General features: G+C 40.2%; 1 protein-coding gene across 4 annotated transcripts in view; it reads right to left on the bottom strand.

Moving 5' to 3' along the window:
- Positions 1-209: 209 nt before the first annotated feature.
- The window catches only part of phactr2 (phosphatase and actin regulator 2), a 37,432-nt gene continuing 19,173 nt past the window's right edge, over positions 210-18,468 (bottom strand). For 3 of the 4 annotated variants that reach the window (XM_022763611.1, XM_022763610.1, XM_022763612.1), the window contains 8 exons: positions 15,396-15,921; positions 14,969-15,147; positions 14,138-14,294; positions 13,722-13,777; positions 12,278-12,339; positions 11,708-11,845; positions 10,811-10,887; positions 5,180-9,576 (listed from right to left, as the gene is read on the bottom strand). In XM_022763611.1, the coding sequence (XP_022619332.1) occupies positions 9,561-9,576; positions 10,811-10,887; positions 11,708-11,845; positions 12,278-12,339; positions 13,722-13,777; positions 14,138-14,294; positions 14,969-15,147; positions 15,396-15,921 (1,211 nt within the window). In that variant the 3' untranslated portion in view covers positions 5,180-9,560. Of the gene's footprint in view, positions 277-5,179; positions 9,577-10,810; positions 10,888-11,707; positions 11,846-12,277; positions 12,340-13,721; positions 13,778-14,137; positions 14,295-14,968; positions 15,148-15,395; positions 15,922-18,468 lie in introns of those variants that run through there. The other variant, XR_002665671.1, reaches the window with a different exon arrangement.

Raw genomic sequence — 18,468 nt, 5'->3', positions numbered from 1 at the left:
AACCACCAGCAGATAGGAGAGATGATTGAATAGGCTGATCAGGATGTCTTCAGAAGTTTCCTACACCCAAAATTACACCTGTGAGAAAGGATCAATCATCACAAGGTTGTTCATTTACTGTGAGAGTTTGTTGGCTTTTGTTTGGTTATGTGAAATATGTCTTTACTGTACCAATATATTAAGTGACCATTTCTTCTTCTAAATGTGTGTGTAACCAAGAGAAATATCAGGGAAAATGCCTTGTGTTTAGCCCCTTCCTGTTGATCCTCCGTTGGGCTGGGGAAATGAGAAAAGTAAAGAAATTCAGATTAGAAAATGAGCAATGTTTGCAACATCTGAAGCCTGCTGCATGATTTATGATACATTGATAAATTGAGCCTGATACTGAACCTGCCAGGATTCTCTGCAAAGTAAACATGAGTCTGTTAAAACCCAGATAAAGGTAAGCAGCTCTATATTAGGACTGTTTTGCCTCGTTTCCCTCACAGTGAACTATATTGCCAATCTTAATCCTCTATCAGGATATCTCCCTGTGACGAATCTGGAAGAATCAGGGGAAGATTGCCTGTAGTTGTTAGTTACTTCATAACATACTGGCACTATACATGAAACATCTTTCACCTGAATGAGTTGGTATTGATTTAAATCCAGAAAAACAAACAAAACATAAAACTCAAACTCAATAGCAGCTTCTGTGTTGACAAAACTGAAAAAAATGACAGAATAATAGATCATATGGCCCATACAGATCACATTGGCATCATAAAGAGCAAATCTATACGATAGATGTTGACAGAAAGATACAGAAGCCTTGTGCTTGCATAAGTTCACTTCATTCAGGGTTTGACTACAAGGTTATTTGTTTTCAATTGACAAGATGATTCTCAAAGAATATTTCCTTATTGGATTGATTAGTAAGTTAATATAGTGTAATTAATAATCATCTTGAATATGCAGAACTTTTTCCTCACATCATTTCACTTTGTTTTTCTAACCTCCAGAGGTACCGAAGCTGAAACCTCCAGAGAAATGAGGTTCAGCTCCGTTCGAAGCAGCTCAACTACTAACTCTTTTAACTGTGAGGTTCCATCGCACCAGTGCTGAGCTCAGTAAGTACAGGCCTCCTCGAACATCTCACAGCCCAACACCCACTGAATCGATCTCATCTGGCGTGGCAGCTCATTATCGCCTCACTCAGCATCCTGCATTGTCTTGATAGAAGAGGCAATTAATTCTGTTCCTTGAGGTGACCCTTTTAAAGGCTATGGTTACAGTGGAAACTGCACCTGCATCGGTGCGTGTTAGCATTTTTAAATGGCACCTGAAATGGTGAATGGCACCTTTTAATAGCCGTTCGCCCTTTCTGTGTTGATGCTAATGTGAGCGTCTCGTTTGGCCAGTTGTCCACATCTGCTCTCTCCTCTGATTACACAGGAGCTCAGCCAAACGGTGAAAAGGTCCAGGAAGCACATTCACCCTTATCAAATATGAATGCTCCCACAATCCAATTATCTTTGCCCTTCCATGCCACCCACTTCTTTGATCCATCTATCTGCGTTCACTCTTCTTCTCCTCCATTGTTCCCCTCCGCCAAACTCTTCACTCTTATTTTCTTTACCCCCCCCCCACACACACACACACACACCCCCGCAAAACCTCATCACTTCCTCCTTTTCTCCCACTGCCTGCTCCCTCTTTCTTTCTCCATCTCTGCTGCTCAGATTAGCCTAAAGCAGTGGAGTGGAAACATCCAAGATAAAACACACAAGTTATCTGACTCTGCAGTGGGGACAAAACACATGGAAGTCTTCTGTGAAGAACTCAGGAGTACGTGTCTGGCACCAGAATTCCTGAGGAACAATGGCACTCAGAAGATGAGAAGGAATGAATGCTAGACCTTAATGACAAAATACTGAAATGAGTGTCTGGTCTGAACAGTTTTGGAAGCAGTTTTGTGCGATAAAAGTTCACCTTAAACTCAGCTTTGATTAACAAATGCATTTTTAACTGGATTTGAAACAAATGTCATCACCTACACTTCTTAACCATCAATTACCTTTTCATAAAATTTCTCAGCACAGAAGATTAAAGATTTCAGAAATATTCTTTCTCTCCAGCATTGGTAACCCTTTATAACCTTTCACTCACTTTTTGCAAAAGGAGTGAGTAATTTGAGAAGTGGAATGACTGTAATAAGAAAGCACAACAAGGCAGAACCAACCCTATAACAATCACACTTTTTGTAACCTTGGAGGATATTAGACTCATGATTGATATCCAGCGTTTTCTAATTGAGTAGAAGACCTGCATTAAAGCGGAGACCTCCAGGCAGCGCGCCAGGGACAAAACTGCCTTACCACCCTGCCTGGGAAACTTCATTAATGTGGGGAGTGTGTGTGTGTGTGTGTGTGTACGTGTGTGTGTGTGTGTGTGTGTGTGTGTGTGTATCTGATTTAAAGCTAGTATGACTTTTGGGGCTAAAACTTGGAAACTTTTTGAAGAAGACTGGTTGTTTTACAATTTTTAAAAAAAGGGCCTCATTCTATAAAGGTTAGGTTTATAGTTCAGGTTGGAAGAATATGGCTGTGGGGAATTCTAGGAATAAAGTTGTGGGTGCTCACAGGTCAAAAAAGTGTGTGTGTGTGTGTGTGTGTGTGTGTGTGTGTGTGTGTGTGTGTGTGTGTGTGTGTGTGTGTGCGGGGGTGTGTGTGTGTGAGGGAGAAACAGCAGGAGATTTATGACCACTGTGGTCCTAGGGGGGCATCTTCCAGATACAAGCACCAGATGCTACAGCTACCTTGCTGTCCTCCTTTGTTCTATAAAACCCATTATCACCACTGTCAGAATAATATATATATCAATATATTGAACAAGGGAGCTGCAATACTGACAAGTGGGCAAACAAATCAAAAACTTCAATTTTCGACCATCCTGTCACCGAGGTCAAGCTGAATCATCTTTGTGCTGTAAAATCCATTCCAAAGCCAGCAGGTTGTCAGAGATGGCCTTTAAAGTGGAACATATAAGCTCCACCAGTGATTCATGTCTTTGATTGTTTCTCATTTCCTTCCATCTCCGTCTTTGCAATCTCCTCGCTACTCTCCTCATCCAATGTCTCCTTCAGCCTCTAGTTCTCATTTTCCCTCATCCTCTTCTTCCGAACCAACTCCATTATGCCCACATCCACTTTAAAAGCTGGCAGGCTTGTACTCTGCATGAGGCTGAGTAGATGGGGCTGCAATTTGATACTATAATGGTCACTCACATAGAAACCTCCAACATCAACCAGAATACACACTTGCTCAAAGGTTCAGAGATGTTTGCAGCACATACATTAAGATGACATGCACTCTAAGACCATGAAATCCCACGTGTAAGCAAGCATGAGGTCAGAACAGTTCAAACACACAGTATTTACAGTCGCATTTATCTGGGATATTTATTGGAAATCCATTTGGGAAAATGTGGTTTTAATGGCACGGCAGAGTAATGTGGTTCATCTCTCAGTCGTGTTTGTCAGACTGTGTTTGCATATTGCAGACTGAAGATGCATTTAAATATTGACTTCACATTTGGGAAACAGACAGGGAAGTTTACTGGAATTACTTTGTTTTGCACCAGTCAAGCTAAACTGATGAGCATCACAACTACATGCAAAGGATTTGATTAGAGTTGTATTTTGTAGGCAAACCGAGCCACAAGTGTGAAAAGACAGCAGAGGAGAGACATTAACAGAATTATTTTAGTGATTATTGATGCTCTTTTGTTAACTTAAGTGTACAGAGTCATTGGTAGCAGCTTTGTGAGACTGTACTTACCCACACTATACAAATGTCGGCATGCTAACATGTTCATAATGACAATGTTAGCTAAAGTTTTTTTAGCAGCTTTACCATACTCACAATCATAATTTAGCCTGTTAGCCCACATGCTAACATATGAACTAAATACAAAGCAGAGCTGAAGCTGATGGGAACGTCATTACCTTTGCAGGCATTTTAATCATAAACTGAAGTATTCAACAAATAAATTTGACCTGCTGGTTAAAATTGAAAATTGAAGGTTCTTATGATAATTCTGATGAATTATCATAAGAACCTTAAATTTTCATGTGTGAGGGGAACATAAAAATATCCATGTCACGGCAATCCAGCGGAAAGCTGTTGAGACGTTTCACTCAAACCCACAAATGTCAACCTCATGGTGCTAAAGGAAAGTTCAGAGGATCACCTATGTCATCCAAATTCATCTCTTGGGCACCATGAATGTCTGTATTCAATCTATCTAACAGTGATGTCTTATAGCGGAGACAGACCCATGTTCCCTTGAGCCGCACCGCTAGTAAGACTAATAGAAATACAGCTGTTGCACTTTTAAAATGATGGTTTGTCCTTTAGTAACCCAAGCAGAAACTCAGTAAGAGCTAAAAGGCACAGTGAGGTTCAGAGCAGATTTCTCAGTGTAATTATGCTGTCATCTTCGACAATATTTCACAATCAGGTCACATGTAAGGTGATGAGTTAAAGGCTTTATTCATTTTTTCTAAAATCCTAGAAAGGCTTAATTGGCACTTATTGCTACACTTTTCAGCGCCCACCTAGGCTGTAAATTTTTCCTGACCTCGGCGCAGATTTTTTTTTTTATTAGTCCAGGAAATAATGGAATGGTGCATGTATTTAAAAAACCGTACTGAGAGTGTCTTGTTCTTTCCAGAGCTTTCTTCATCTCAGAGCTCTGCTGCTGCACTTTGTATGTGCTGTTTGCATCCATGCATTTTAACTCATACATTCCTGTCTTATATGCTCAAGTCTGTTATTACTCAAGTGAGAAAACACAATGACAAAATGGATGTTTTTTTGTTTTTTTCTCCATGATTCTTTATATACAAAAACAATATACACAGTCTGACGTTTGCACGTAACAGTAGCAGGTTTTTTTGGGATATATGACATCGTCCTATGAGTTCAAAGATCAAACATACAGTAAGGGTGTTTGGAGTCCATGTGAAATGTTCAGTCCTGGGTCTTTGCTGCTTTGAGCATCTTGTTGCGTTAAAAAAAAAAAAAAAAAAAAATCAATCCCCCACAAATCATGTTACCTTACCGTGAATTTCACATGATCAAGAAAAGACTACATGATAAAGATAAAAGGCTTTCAATCAACAACAGCAGCAGCAGCAGCAGCAGCAGCAGCAGCAGTCTGGTTTATGGCTCCTGTGTGAAATTAGAGATTTGATTTGGGGGAAGCGATGGAGGACACTTTACAGCAGCAAACATTCACAAAACAAACATTTTCATGAACTGGTGTATGTCTCCAGAATTGCAAATTAAAAGTGGCAGTCAGGAAAGCCAGAGTCAAAATGGACGTGAATGTTTTAAAACGACTCAACTGGAATTTTAGAGAAAAACTTTCTGAAATTAAGCAGGAATTTTATGTTTTACACTTTAATTCCACATAGTCTGCAGTGGATAGAAATGTGGGGTGTGTTTATAACTCCTGTAGCTTCTTTGGGTCTCTTAACTCTGAAGGTTTATTGTGTTTATTTTTGCAGTCCTGTACGAGGTGAGATGAAACCAGACGGCAGCCATAAAGGTTTTTACAGGACTCCCCCTTGTGATTAATACTGACAGGTTATGACTAAACATCAGCTGCCAAGGCTCCTCCACAATATCAACTGCTTAGTTTAGATATACTTACACCCAATTCTGGACAAAATATGGAATTAGACATCAGTGTTGAAAAAAAAAAAAAAATTTGTAGATGTGGTAATGATCCAGACCAGGACTCTCCAAGATAACACCAAGCTCTTGCCTGGATTTACCCAAACAAGATTTCTAAAGCTTCTTATTGGGCACCACTTTATCTTAACATCTCAATTTAGCATTAATATGCAGCATGAACACTTCATAAATGATCTGTAATACACTATAATGTAGTTGTAATCAAATATAAGGACATATAAAGTGTTCATTAATATATTTTGCCCACAGTTATAACTTCTCCTATGAAGCATCCTGTTGTATACATAGTTAATGAATGACCGATAACGTATAACATGGCTGTAATAATGATAACAAATCCTTTATACACATGTACAAATGACAGGCAGGTTTTAAACCGTTCATAAATGTGTTTAAAACTTGTGAAGACATACTATATAAAATTACACATATACTATATCATGTTTAATAGTTATCAATGCTTCATAAAAGGAGTTAAAGTTGTTAACAAATACATTCATAAACGCATAAAAATGTCTTTATATCTGCTCACTACATAATCATTTATTCATTGACTATATACTGCTTATACACCGAGTTAAAATACAGTGTTACCAGTTATGCTTCACCTGCTTTAACTTATCTTATTTTTCTAAGGTGGGTGCAAGCAACATGTTCATGTTTCCTTCACTGTGACAGGACCAAAGCTGCAAAAAGAAGTAAGACTTTTTATTTGTTTATCTGATATAAGAGCTTTCTGGTCTTTTATCACAGTATTTGCTGTTGGTGTGCACTATGTTTGCTTTTATAGAAACTGATTTCACACCGCGTGCAACCAATCAGACGTCTGTTTCCTGTTCTTATAAAACACAACTGGATTGTTGGAACTTGAGCAACAGTTACTGGGATCATGTCAAAATGTGGAGCTGTATCCTGTCATCTGAAGAAATAAATCAAATGTGAGGTCCAGAGAGGATTATCCTTTGCTTGCATTGCACCTCTTGACTTCACTTAAAACGAAAGTGACGCAGAATATTAAATAATAATCCAATTTATCACTACCTGTATAATGTCTTGTCCATCATCTGCTTAGGGAACAGGTAGGTTTGATAAAGACATGACAGTTATTCAACACATTACACTTGATATTCTGCCTGGAAACAGCACGTGTATGTGTGCTGTGCTGCTCATTTCATTATCAGTGTCCGGGGAGGATAAAAAAAAAAATAAGACGACTAAAATCAGAGCTTAAAACGTTCACATCGAAGTTGCATTGTATCATATTGGTAGTAAAGTTGATTTCAATGTATGCACATGCTCAATATACATTCTGTACAAAATAATCAATATATATAACAACATAGACATTGACATGAATGAATACTGTTGGTTTCTTTTCCATCACTGTACATCATTTCATGTTACAACCTCCGCACATTCAGAAGCAGAGGGAACACATCCGTCCTTTTCGGTTACTATTTGCCAGAATGACGAGTGTTGTGAAGGCTGGAGGTCTTTTATTTGAACACAAGCCTTTGGACGTCAGCAAGCTCAATCTGTCAATCACTTGTCAGCAAACATCGTCTATCTAGTTCAAATATGCTGGGAATGAAAAATTACTAATGTTTTTGTTTAATTTTGATATGAAAATCCACAATGAGTGAGCTGTCATGTTGTGTTTTGTTCTCCTCTACCAGCTTCTCACATTTAGTCCTTAAACATCTGACAGGTTCTCCATCTGCGGATCTGTTCTTTTACATCTGACTTTTCATCTCTGATAGCTCAGTCAACACAAACACAACCACACAAAAACAGCTGACAACTCATCCCCTTTAACATGCATCTTGAGGTTTTTTTATTTTAGTGCGCAAAATACAAAATGTAATCCTTATGTGTGAAGTATTAAAGGGATGGTTCAACATTTTGAGAAACACTCATAATCACATTTTTTGTCAGGAGTTAAATGAGAAGATTGAGTCTGTGCGCTAAATATGAAACAAGCAGGTGACTAGCTTAGCTTAGCATAAAGACAGCAGAAAGAACAGCTAACTGTTCTGTTCAAAGGTAAAGAAAAGTCTTCTTGCTAAGCTAAGCTAATCATCTGCTGACTGTATCTTCATATTAGGCATACAGGCAGGATGGTGTCGATCTTCTCATCTAATACTTAGCAAGAAAGCGAATAAGTGCATTTTAGAGTAGGAACTTGCTTTGACTATCAATTAATATGACGATTAGTTTTTTTTTTTGTTTTATGAATAAAATGTCATAAAATATTGAAAAATCCATGTTAGAATTTCCCAGAGCCCAAGCTGATGTCTTCAGTTTCAATTTAAATTGCTTGTATTATCTGACCACAGGTATTCAGTTTAATATCATATGAGAGAAAAAAGCATCAAATCCTCCTCTTTGTTTCAAAATATTTGTAGTTTAACTGACTTATTGTTTAGTGTATTTCCAAAAATACCAAACAGTTCCCTCATATTTTCAGATTAATGTTAAAATTCTACAGTTTGGGGGTAAAAAGAGAAATCCAGCTGTGTGTTGATGATAATAGACTGTTATGGCCGGATTCAAGGTGCACGTTAGGGCAAGGTGTAAAAGGGCCACTTGTCAGGAAGCCTGTCTTACGTAACTGTCATCGGCTGACAAGATTAAATTGCAAAAGCATGTTCAAGGGAATGGAAAAGTACTTCTCCACTTCTTTGAGAGGCCGGCTGATTGCTTCACTGGTGAAACTCTTAGTGCCTCTCTGCTCTATATTCATAAAACCTTCATATGAAGTCCACCCAACAAATATCAAACCAGCCAACTTTCAAATGTGCAATCAAACTCCTGCTTTTTCTTTGGCACCAAGTCACTCTGAGTAGGAGCTCCAGCCAAAAGCCTAAAATGAAAAACTGAAGTCAAAGAATGAAAAGTAGATCCTCTAAACGGCAAGTCCAGCACTTTGTGATTCGACGTCTGGTGCTTAATAACTCAACACAGGATATATGATGGTAAATGGTCATCACGTATCATCATGAAGAGTGCTGAGGGATTAGAAGTGGCTAGAACTGCAGCGATTTCCATTGCACTTCACTCTTAATGCCTCCGGTACCCAGCGCCCCCTCAGCTTCAGAACTTATAAATATTAACACTCGCAGTTTATTCTTCATCTACATACTCGTCTTCATCCTTACAGGCTATAATTCTTATGATATAATGCCCTCTAGTGGCAATATACTTTAAATATGTCTATAAATGAACTGCAGTATTTCAGATTCAACTCCGAGAGGCACGTCGGAGCGGAACAAACTGCCTCTCCTTCCCTCTGATCTATGACACAGGCACTGACATCAGCACACAACCATCCAATCACTCCCATTTCCTGTGCCATGAGGATGCCCATATATGGCCACTTTATGTCAAGGCATACCATAGCATGGACTCAAACCCAATAGCCACATTCATTACTACAGGGGTCATTCTGCCCCTTTTCCTCACCAGAACCTCTCATCACAAGGCCTGCAGTGAACCAAAAAAACCAAAATCATCATATACCAGCAGGCTCTGGCCATCTACAGTAAATCAATGGTTCTAATCAGAGCGCGATACACACACACTCACACACCACTGTTGTGACTATGGATATGTGTTATATGTTTCACAGGTGCCCTTGGATGGCCGAGGCCTTAAGACACACCTGTAGCTGTCACTATAGATGTAACAACATCAGGGGCAAGAGGATCCCAAAGCGGAGTGTACTGAGCTGTGCACTGAGGGTCTGGAGGGCCGGGAGACTGCTGGGAGCTGTGGACGGGAGAGCTTGTGGTGCCGACGTCCAGCTGGCAGTAAGAGCACTTAGGGCCGATGGAATCTGAAAACACACACACAGGCTTCATTCATGAGACAGTACATGATAATAAATAACAATTATAAGATATACATATATATTATATTGAACAATAAAAAAACAATATGAAACATTTGTTGGTTCCAACTTCTCAAAACTGCTGCTTTTCTTTGTCATACATGAGAGTAAACTGAATATCATTGAGTTTTGGAGTGTTAACTGAATAAGAAAAGCTACCTCAATATATCACTTTGTGGCTGGTTTGTGAAGTTTCATGACATAGTTTAATTTCAGCACAGCTAAGCCTGACTTAACTACCTGTGTCGAACTGAAATGTTGTATCTTCTCTTCAGATTACTGGCACTGTACAGAAATCTGCTTAGCCAAAATATTTTAACAGGTGCTGGTCAAAGCAGGGTATATTCAAGTCTAATCCAGTTATACAGTCAATTATCTACCACAACAATATGCTGGTCCATTTTGAGCCAGTGGCTTTAGAGATTGGTATAATCGTGTTTCTTTCTGCCAAAGATTTCTGACTATTTGAAATGTTGCAGCAGCAGTAGAGAACAGAACATATTCCTGCTATCTAGACTCCAGGTTAAATAAAGGTTAAAAAAAGAGGTGGATTTAGGAGGACTTGTGTGCGCCTAAATATAATCGGATTTGTCAAAAGACCTTGGTGAAGCTAGACTGTTCTGAGGGCTGAAAAACAAATTAAACAGTATTACAACACATGCAGGAGATTTGCACAAAACAAATGATATTCATCCATAGAAACTGGATGCTCTAAATGAATACATGGAATAATTTGGTTTTTATAATTGAGCAAAAACATATAGAATTTGTATCAGACAGTGAATGTGACAAACATTGAGAAATTAAGGGTTAATCCAAACGTTGCAATCTCATATTGTGCAGTTGTTTTAAAAACATATTATTAGTTTTTACTGGTGGACATATTCTCTGTACAGCGATACAATATAAAACCATGTCACACAGATTTAATAACATACGAGAGAGTGAACCTGAACTTTATTGGCAATCCATGCCCAAGGCTAATGAACTGGAGCTGACCCAGGTGTATATCACAACTTCAATGTGGTTAGTGAAAATGGCTTCAGGGGACCAGAATAATATACATATTGATCATTGTGAGCTAATAAAGAGCAGGATTCGCAGTGATAAATTACTAATGAAGCGTAAGCTATCGTCAGAGTCGGGGCTAAATGGTGGAGGCCATCGACCGCTTGAGTACCTGGTGAACTGTTTGCTGTCTTCATGAACCTCCATCTCTCGGCTCTTAAACTCATTCAGCTCCTTACGGATAGCAGCCTGAGGGGCAGAACACACACACACACACACACACACACACACACACACACACACACACACACACACACACACACACACATCAAATCAAAGCAAATAATCAACTATGTCTCTGAGGCTGATATCTAACGGTCTTTGAGGGCAGGCTTTGCTTCAGGGAACTGCCCACAATTCATAAAATAATGTTGTAATGTTGACAGTCCAAAATTTAAAACAGTGCTGGAAAGGACAAGGTCACATGTGTGAAGCAGCAAACATGTGTCTTGTTCTTTGTTCTCTCTCTTATGTAGATTTATTATTGTCTCTTACTATCAAACAACATAAATAATGATAGAAAGGGTTACTGCACCAAATAACTTGAACTGAAAAATAAGTCTCGCATTTTGACTGGTCATGGAAATCCCTCTCCCACAAAGAGCATGAAGTTCTGCCCCTTTCCTCACACTGCCTTTGTCTCGCCCTCTTGCACCCAGGCGCTCGTGCTGATTATGGAGGTGATGCAAATTCAAGTCCATGAGGGTTCAGTGTTTAGGATTTAGGGTGAGGGACATCGGCACTAGGGTGTGTGATTTCTCTGTGCTGTGTAGTTCTACACGTCAACAGCAGGGGGCAGGCTTGACACAGATAGTGTCCTCCAGCACAGCGTCGTGCAACATCCACTTCACGGTCCACAGTTTACTGTGTGTAATTTTGGTCTGGGGTTGTTTATCAGTGCTCTGCTAAGTTTGTGGCAACAGTTAAAGGCCTTTCCTGTTTCAACATGACAAGTTGCCTGTACACAAAGCAAAGTGCATTTTACAAAGAAGTGTAGTAACTGTTGTACCTTGTCAGCGGGAGTAAGCCGTGTCCAGGGTTTGTCTGCCCGCCGATCGTAATCCTTGGCGTCTGTTACTTCAACATACTCATTGAAACGCAGGATCCTTCGAGCAACAAGCTCTGCCACTGTAGGCCTCACACTCAACTACACACACGCGCACGCAAACACACACAACGTAAAAGAGGGAGATAAATTAGATCATAAACTTATATTTCAGGAGAAGCCAATGTTCTTCTTTTTAATTTGAAGTTATAATAAAATCTAACATACTGTCTATGCCTGTGCTCTTATGTTTCATTTTACTGTTGTGCCCTGTATTGATTAATGAATACATTTCCAGGAAGCCAGAGCTGGAGAGACAGAAAACGCCCAACTTCTCAGGAATGCTTTTCTCCTTCAGTTCCATCTCTGTCCACTAGATGGCCCATTTCACCACACAGAGCATCTTTTCTGCCTCCTAATGTGACTCATAAGGTGGAGCAAAACATATTAGCAGCTAAATATAGACTCGCTCTCTCCTTTCTGTACTCTCTTAAGTGTGTGTGTGTATGTGTGTGTAGCTGGTGTGTACAGTACCTTTCTGGAGAGTCTCCTTTTAATCTCTTGCTTGGCTTCTTGCTCCTCTGCTTCATTCTTTTCTGCATGTAGAGAACCAGCAGAGTCATTTCACACCTACTGTGACTGCAACAAGCTTCTGCTTCTATTTATAAGTGGGGGATGTGATTCACTACATTCAACCGTGTCCATGAATATGTAGCGGAGTAACTACCTTGACATTAACATAAACACACACATATATATATATATATATATATATATATATATACACACGCATATTTCTAAAGACTGAATGAATCATGTGAGTTGGATCTGTACTGAAAATACTCTTGTTGTGTCTTCGTGGATGTACATTATGTACAATACATGTGTGTAAATAACCAGTGAGTGACTTGGCCTGGGATGCTGGTAAACTCCTTGACCTCTAGTGTTCCCATCAGAGATCGAAATACAAGCCGTCTGGGATTGACAGCCCGGAGAGACCCAACTCTTCTTTTCCACAACCAGAACAAGCATGTAGAACTGTTTTTCTTATTTCTGTGCTTCTTCCTGAATGAAAAAGTCTTTGTGCCGGACACATCGGATATACTGAAGTTGCAAGTTGTGCAATAAGTTGCAAACCAACTTATTGCAAAATCTGAGAAAATGCAACAGTACACACCTCCAAACAAGTTTTTGCTCCAATTCTAACAAGGCACTTTAGCCTTCTTTATATCAGTAGATCTCTATCACTTTAACAGCCTCAAAGAACCGAGAGTGTCCACTCACACACTGTTTGGCAAAATGTTGAACTTAGTCGGATACAGTATTCACATATTTGTAGTCATGCTATACTGTTGCACCCGCGTTATGTTAAAATTAAACTTTTACAATTAAACTTATAGTAACTGTAGATATACCACCTACTTATTGGATTTTATTTTTATTTAATTTCCTATGTTAATAATTACTCAGTGTTATGCCACGAAAAAGCTGTTTGCTTAAAACTCTCTGAAATTAGTAGGTAATAAGTTAGCACAAAAAGTGAGCTAGCAAACCCTCCTGCAAAACAATTAGTACTGCTCGCATCACAAACTCATTTTATTGACCATTTGAAAGATTATATTTAATATTTATCAGAACTAGTGTGTGTGTGTGTGTGTGTGTGTGTCTTGTAAACAAAGCAGCCTAACTAGCTGACCTGAACTATCTTTTATCACAGTGGTGTACTGTGACTAAAGCAAAGAGAAGAAGAAGTGTGTCTGAACACGTTAGTTCAGTGTGGGAGACACGAAGCTTCCCACAGCTGGAGCGATGAAACACCACAATACCCATTTCCATGAACTCATATTGATTCTTCATGTTGTCATAGCTTGAAAATAATATAAATGATATTACTATTTAAGCCTCTGAACTTAAATAGTAATATATCAGTGGTGTATCACATCTCTCCCCAGTTTAAAAGTGTATTTCAGAAACTTACGCTTGAGGATGTTTCTCTGCTCCAGCTCCTCTGTGGTGGGTCTTTGGCTCAGGCGCCTGAAAAGACAAAAATGTGTTTCTCATACTTTTAACAAGCAGCAGAAAGCGAATGATTTAAACATTACACTGATTTCTACAGAAAACAACATGAATTATTATTTTACACTCTTTTTTTGTTGTTGATCCAACAGTTGTTTGCCACCATCCTTTCTGCCTCGTCTGGTAGAAAAGACCAAACTAAACTTCAGCACAGAATTTTACTGTGATTTGTACAAGTACACCGCCCACAACTACACCAAAAAATACTTAACATTCCCTGTTATTAGCCCACAGCTCTGCCAAATCTTTGATGAAAATTCACACCTTGCTACATTTTCACAACATGCTGAATGTGTGTGTGCATGTGTGTGTGTGTACCTGACTAGTTTGCAGCCGATCTGCTGGCGCAGCTCGTGTCTCTCTGTCTCAGAGCTCCGCGGCAGAATGTTTTTCTCCTCCAGCTCTTTCTTGCTGGGTCGGTTCCCAATCTTGATGTTCAGGGTGTCTCGTCGCCGGATCTTGCTGGCCAGAGAGCCTGGAACAGAAACGCAACCTGGTTCTCAGGGCCTTGAAACAACCTGCGTGGAGATCAGCTGCAGAGAACAATTAAGCATCAATGAAGAAAAATGACGCATCTGAAGATATACTGTATGCTACAAAAACAAAAAAAAAACAACAACATGGCATCTAGCTCCTATAGTAGTAGCAGATGGGACAGGTGCACTTGAATTACAAACCTTGGTTGCTGGGAGATTCTAGAATTCCCAAACGGCGACTGGAAGATTCTAGAACCTCCACACGGCTGCTGGGACATGCTTAGAAAACTCCCAAACAGCTGCTCTGAGATTCTGAAACTCTTGGAGGCTGCTGGGAGATTCTAGAACTCCCAAACTTGTTGGGAGATTCAAGAACGGGCCTGTCACACATCAACTATCATGACACCCTCAAAGTCACTTGTTTTTCCTGTTCCAATGCTCAGTTTGACTCATCCCTGGGTGAAACGCTGGGCTACCTGATTTGTTTATACCACAAACTGCAGGAGCACATGACTACTTAGTTGGAATGTACATACTGTGTGAAAGCACAGGAAGAATCTAATGTACTTCTTAATGAAGCACCTCATAAAGACAAATGTTAGCACAATGACTGCAGGTGGCATAACAACTTCTCTCCATTATTGTGTGATGTGTCACTAAGCTACTGCCATACTATTTGTGTACTCGTCTTCCTCCTCCTCTTCTTCCTCCTCATCTCGGTACAGGATTGGGCCGTCAGAGTCAGAGTCGCTAGTTTGGCTGTCTCTCGGCCTATCAGGGATCACTGTCACTTCGGCATTCTCCGTTTTCACACTCAGGCCCTGTGGCTTTTCAGTGTGGCCCTCTGATGACCTGCAGGAAACAAGAAATCATGAGCACATGCATTTGTTGAAGCAGAACAAGTCCTTGGATATCTACTAAATATTAATATTTACTCTATTGGACACAGTTCAATAAAATCACAGATTTACTGTCAACCAATCATTGCTTTAACCTACCTCTGTGTAGATATGTAATGTAGAAGCGTAAGCGACTGACATGCAGAGAAAGCGAACAGAAGGAAAGGTTTAAAAACTTGTATGTCCTAACTAGATTTTTACCTTGGGACGTTCTCCACAGCAGAATCCGTTTCCCCCTTCTTCTTTTCTTCCTCTCCTCCCTCTTCTCCCGTTCTCCCCAGTTTCTCCCCCTGCGAGCTGCTGTCTGTCTCGCCCTCAGTGAAGGAAGTGTCCTCTGTAGCAGTGTTGACATGGGGAGACTGGTCTGTGGGTTCAGGAGCCATACCTTTCCGAGTCTCCTCGTCCACAGTTGAGGCGTCGGGAGCAGATTGAGAAACAGCTCGACTTCCCTCTGTCTCATTGCCTGAGGCTTTATGTGAGGCAGGCTTGGAGTCTGAGGAAAGGGGCAAGGATTTTATCTCCCCAGGCTGGCTAGGAGTCTCTGCAGAGGCCTTTTGAGGTGCAGAGGAAGAGGTGGGAGTGTCTGATTTCCGGTTGGTCCTTGCATCCTTCCCATCAGTCTGCGCTGCAGTGCTAGCGTCCTTAGATGCACGAGAACGAGGGGTGGAGGCGGAGGCGTGGGTAGTTTTTGTTGCGCCTCCTGTCTTCTTTGGATGGGAGGATTTGGCTGAGGAGAAGAAGGAGCAAGAGAAAGTGAGAAGGGAAAGATAAAGAGTTTGACTTTTTCTTTCCCCCAGCTGATTCAGTTTCCTCCCACAGTCTGAGGACATGCAGAGCTACGTAAACAAAAACTCTCAGTTGTCTGTAGGTGTGAATGTGGTTCAGTCTATGCAAATGCATCGTCCTTACACTAGTATTTACTACAAAGTCCATCTTAAATCACATTTAGGCATCTCTTTTTGCAGTCAACATAATATCAACATGTTGTTTATGGATTTTTATATGAAAAGGAAAAAAACATAAAGACGTCTTTGGGGAAATTTTAAAAATGCCCCTTTTTGCCTCAGCTGGCTACTGGGGTGTGTTGGCGTCTGTGTTTCATTGACAGCCAGTGTTGGCAGATTGAGCGGTTTTTCGGATGCAATTAAAGCACGCCACAAGTGCAGCTGTTTGAGTCAAAAAAATCTGAGTCATAACAAATGCGAACACAGATGCAATACACGTATTTTTACATTCAGTGTGGGGATATCGTTATCACTGTCTGTCAAGAGTAAACAACCGTAAATTCACTTCAAATCAGTGAAAAAAGCTGCTCCTTATAACTGCAGAAGTTGCCTGAGAAACAAGTTTTCTTCAGGATCAAAGTCATCCAGTGATAGCTGTCAGTACATCCAAGGGTTCATTCCAAACAGGAACTACTAAAAGCAAATTCAGAGTAAATTTTCTAAAATATAAACAAATATAGGCTAAAAAAGTTGGAGTCCACAGTATAATTCAAGTTTGTTCATATATATATATATATATATATATATTTAATGCAACATTATCCAAAAGACAAAAAATTAATTATATTGATATCAAAAATGAAAAATTGAGCTACTTTTATACCATCATGAAACAAGAAAATATAAATTAAAAATCTATTTTATTTTTATTTTAAAAGCAGAAGATAGGGAAAGCGAGTTAACAAGCAGATGTGTATACTGCTGCAGAAAAAAAACACAGCTGGACTTAAAATAGTATGATCAACAGGGCTACACTTCATGATTCATTTCCTTACTTAATCCATTATCATTGGTTATTTTCCAAAATAATCTTTTGATTGTGCCATCAAACGACAGAAAATTGTAAACATGTCGATCATTATTTGCTGGAACACAAGATGATGTCCTCCGATTTATTTTTCTGTCCGGCCAACAGTCAAAAACTCACAGCTTAGTAAAAAAGTAAAAGTATTTACATTGACAATTCATGCCATTGAATAATAACAGCTGGAGCAATAAACTGCTCTATTAGAACATGCTGGCAGCCATAATATTTTATGACTAGAATAACCACTTTTAATCACATCTTTAAAACTGAGACAAATATAGAATACCTAAGGTAATACTGACTGAGGCAGTACTTTAAGTGTCTGTAAAGTGTCTTTGTGCGCTGGTAAAAGCAGCCTGAGGGACGGGATGAACTTAGAATGTTATTCAAACCCTAATGAAACAACTTTTGTACCATTTCTCTGATAACAACAGAAAAATACACAGAGCCCTTCAGCAAAGACTGCGTGAACATCACATGCAGTATTCTGGGCTCCCGTCTGTTTCCTTTACCATGCTGTAGGCACCACACACACGCGCGCGAGTGCGCGCACGCACGCACGCACGCACACACACACACACACACACACACACACACACAAGGGGTGGTGATCATGCCCTAGCATCATGCCGTCAGTCAAAAGCACATGAGGTTGTCAGAGCTCATTTTATATTTCATGAAAGCCATGCTACAAAAACCCCTCACGTGCTGTCTCACTCTCTCTCACTCTCTCTCTCATGCACACACACACTTGTAGTGTAGAGGCGTTTACAGAACTACACAAATAAATCTTCACTTCTGCTTTCTCAGAAAACAGACAGGGAGAGACCATAACTGCAACACTCCTACAGTTACTCACTTGACTGAAAATCCCTTCTAATGAGGAAAGGACACATCGAGAGGGAGAAACAGGGAAAAACTAGTTTGTAGGCACTTGACAGAAACTTGACCATCACTTCAAACACATGACGGAGCGCACATTAAGCCATGGTTTACAGTTGCAGACGGTTTCATAGTGAGTATTCTTTCTTTTCAAACAGTGATACAAGCACATTGTCCATGCAGGGAGGCAGGCAAGGCGAGAACAAGGGTCAGGCAAACTGTCTTCAGTCCCAACTCGCTGAACTTACCAATCCCACGACTAGTGGTGTTAGTGCTCCGCGGGTTAGCTTTAGCCTGAGTGGACGAGCCTGCCTTCCCTGTGGTTTTAGTTGTCTTTTTAGTCGCCAAGGTCCCCTCTCTGTGCCTGCTCGTGCCTGCGGTGCCACCCGCAGGTTTGGAAGAGGCGGGCAGAGTGGCACTTTGCTGCTTTTTAGACTGAACGTCTCGGGGTCGCACCTGGTTAGCCCGGGCGAGGGGTTTAGTATCACACCTCTCTGAGCAGAGCAGAGGAATCAGGAAGAAAATTTTAGAGGTTAAAACGGAGACTGAAAGCAAGACAAAAGATGCACATCTGTCCAAT

The sequence above is a fragment of the Seriola dumerili genome, unplaced genomic scaffold, assembly GCF_002260705.1.
Source record: "Seriola dumerili isolate Sdu_G_001 unplaced genomic scaffold, Sdu_1.0 BDQW01000478.1, whole genome shotgun sequence".
Lineage (NCBI taxonomy): Eukaryota > Metazoa > Chordata > Actinopteri > Carangiformes > Carangidae > Seriola > Seriola dumerili.
The sequence above is the reverse complement of the archived record's forward strand: the minus strand, read 5'-3'. Positions and strand labels throughout refer to the sequence as shown.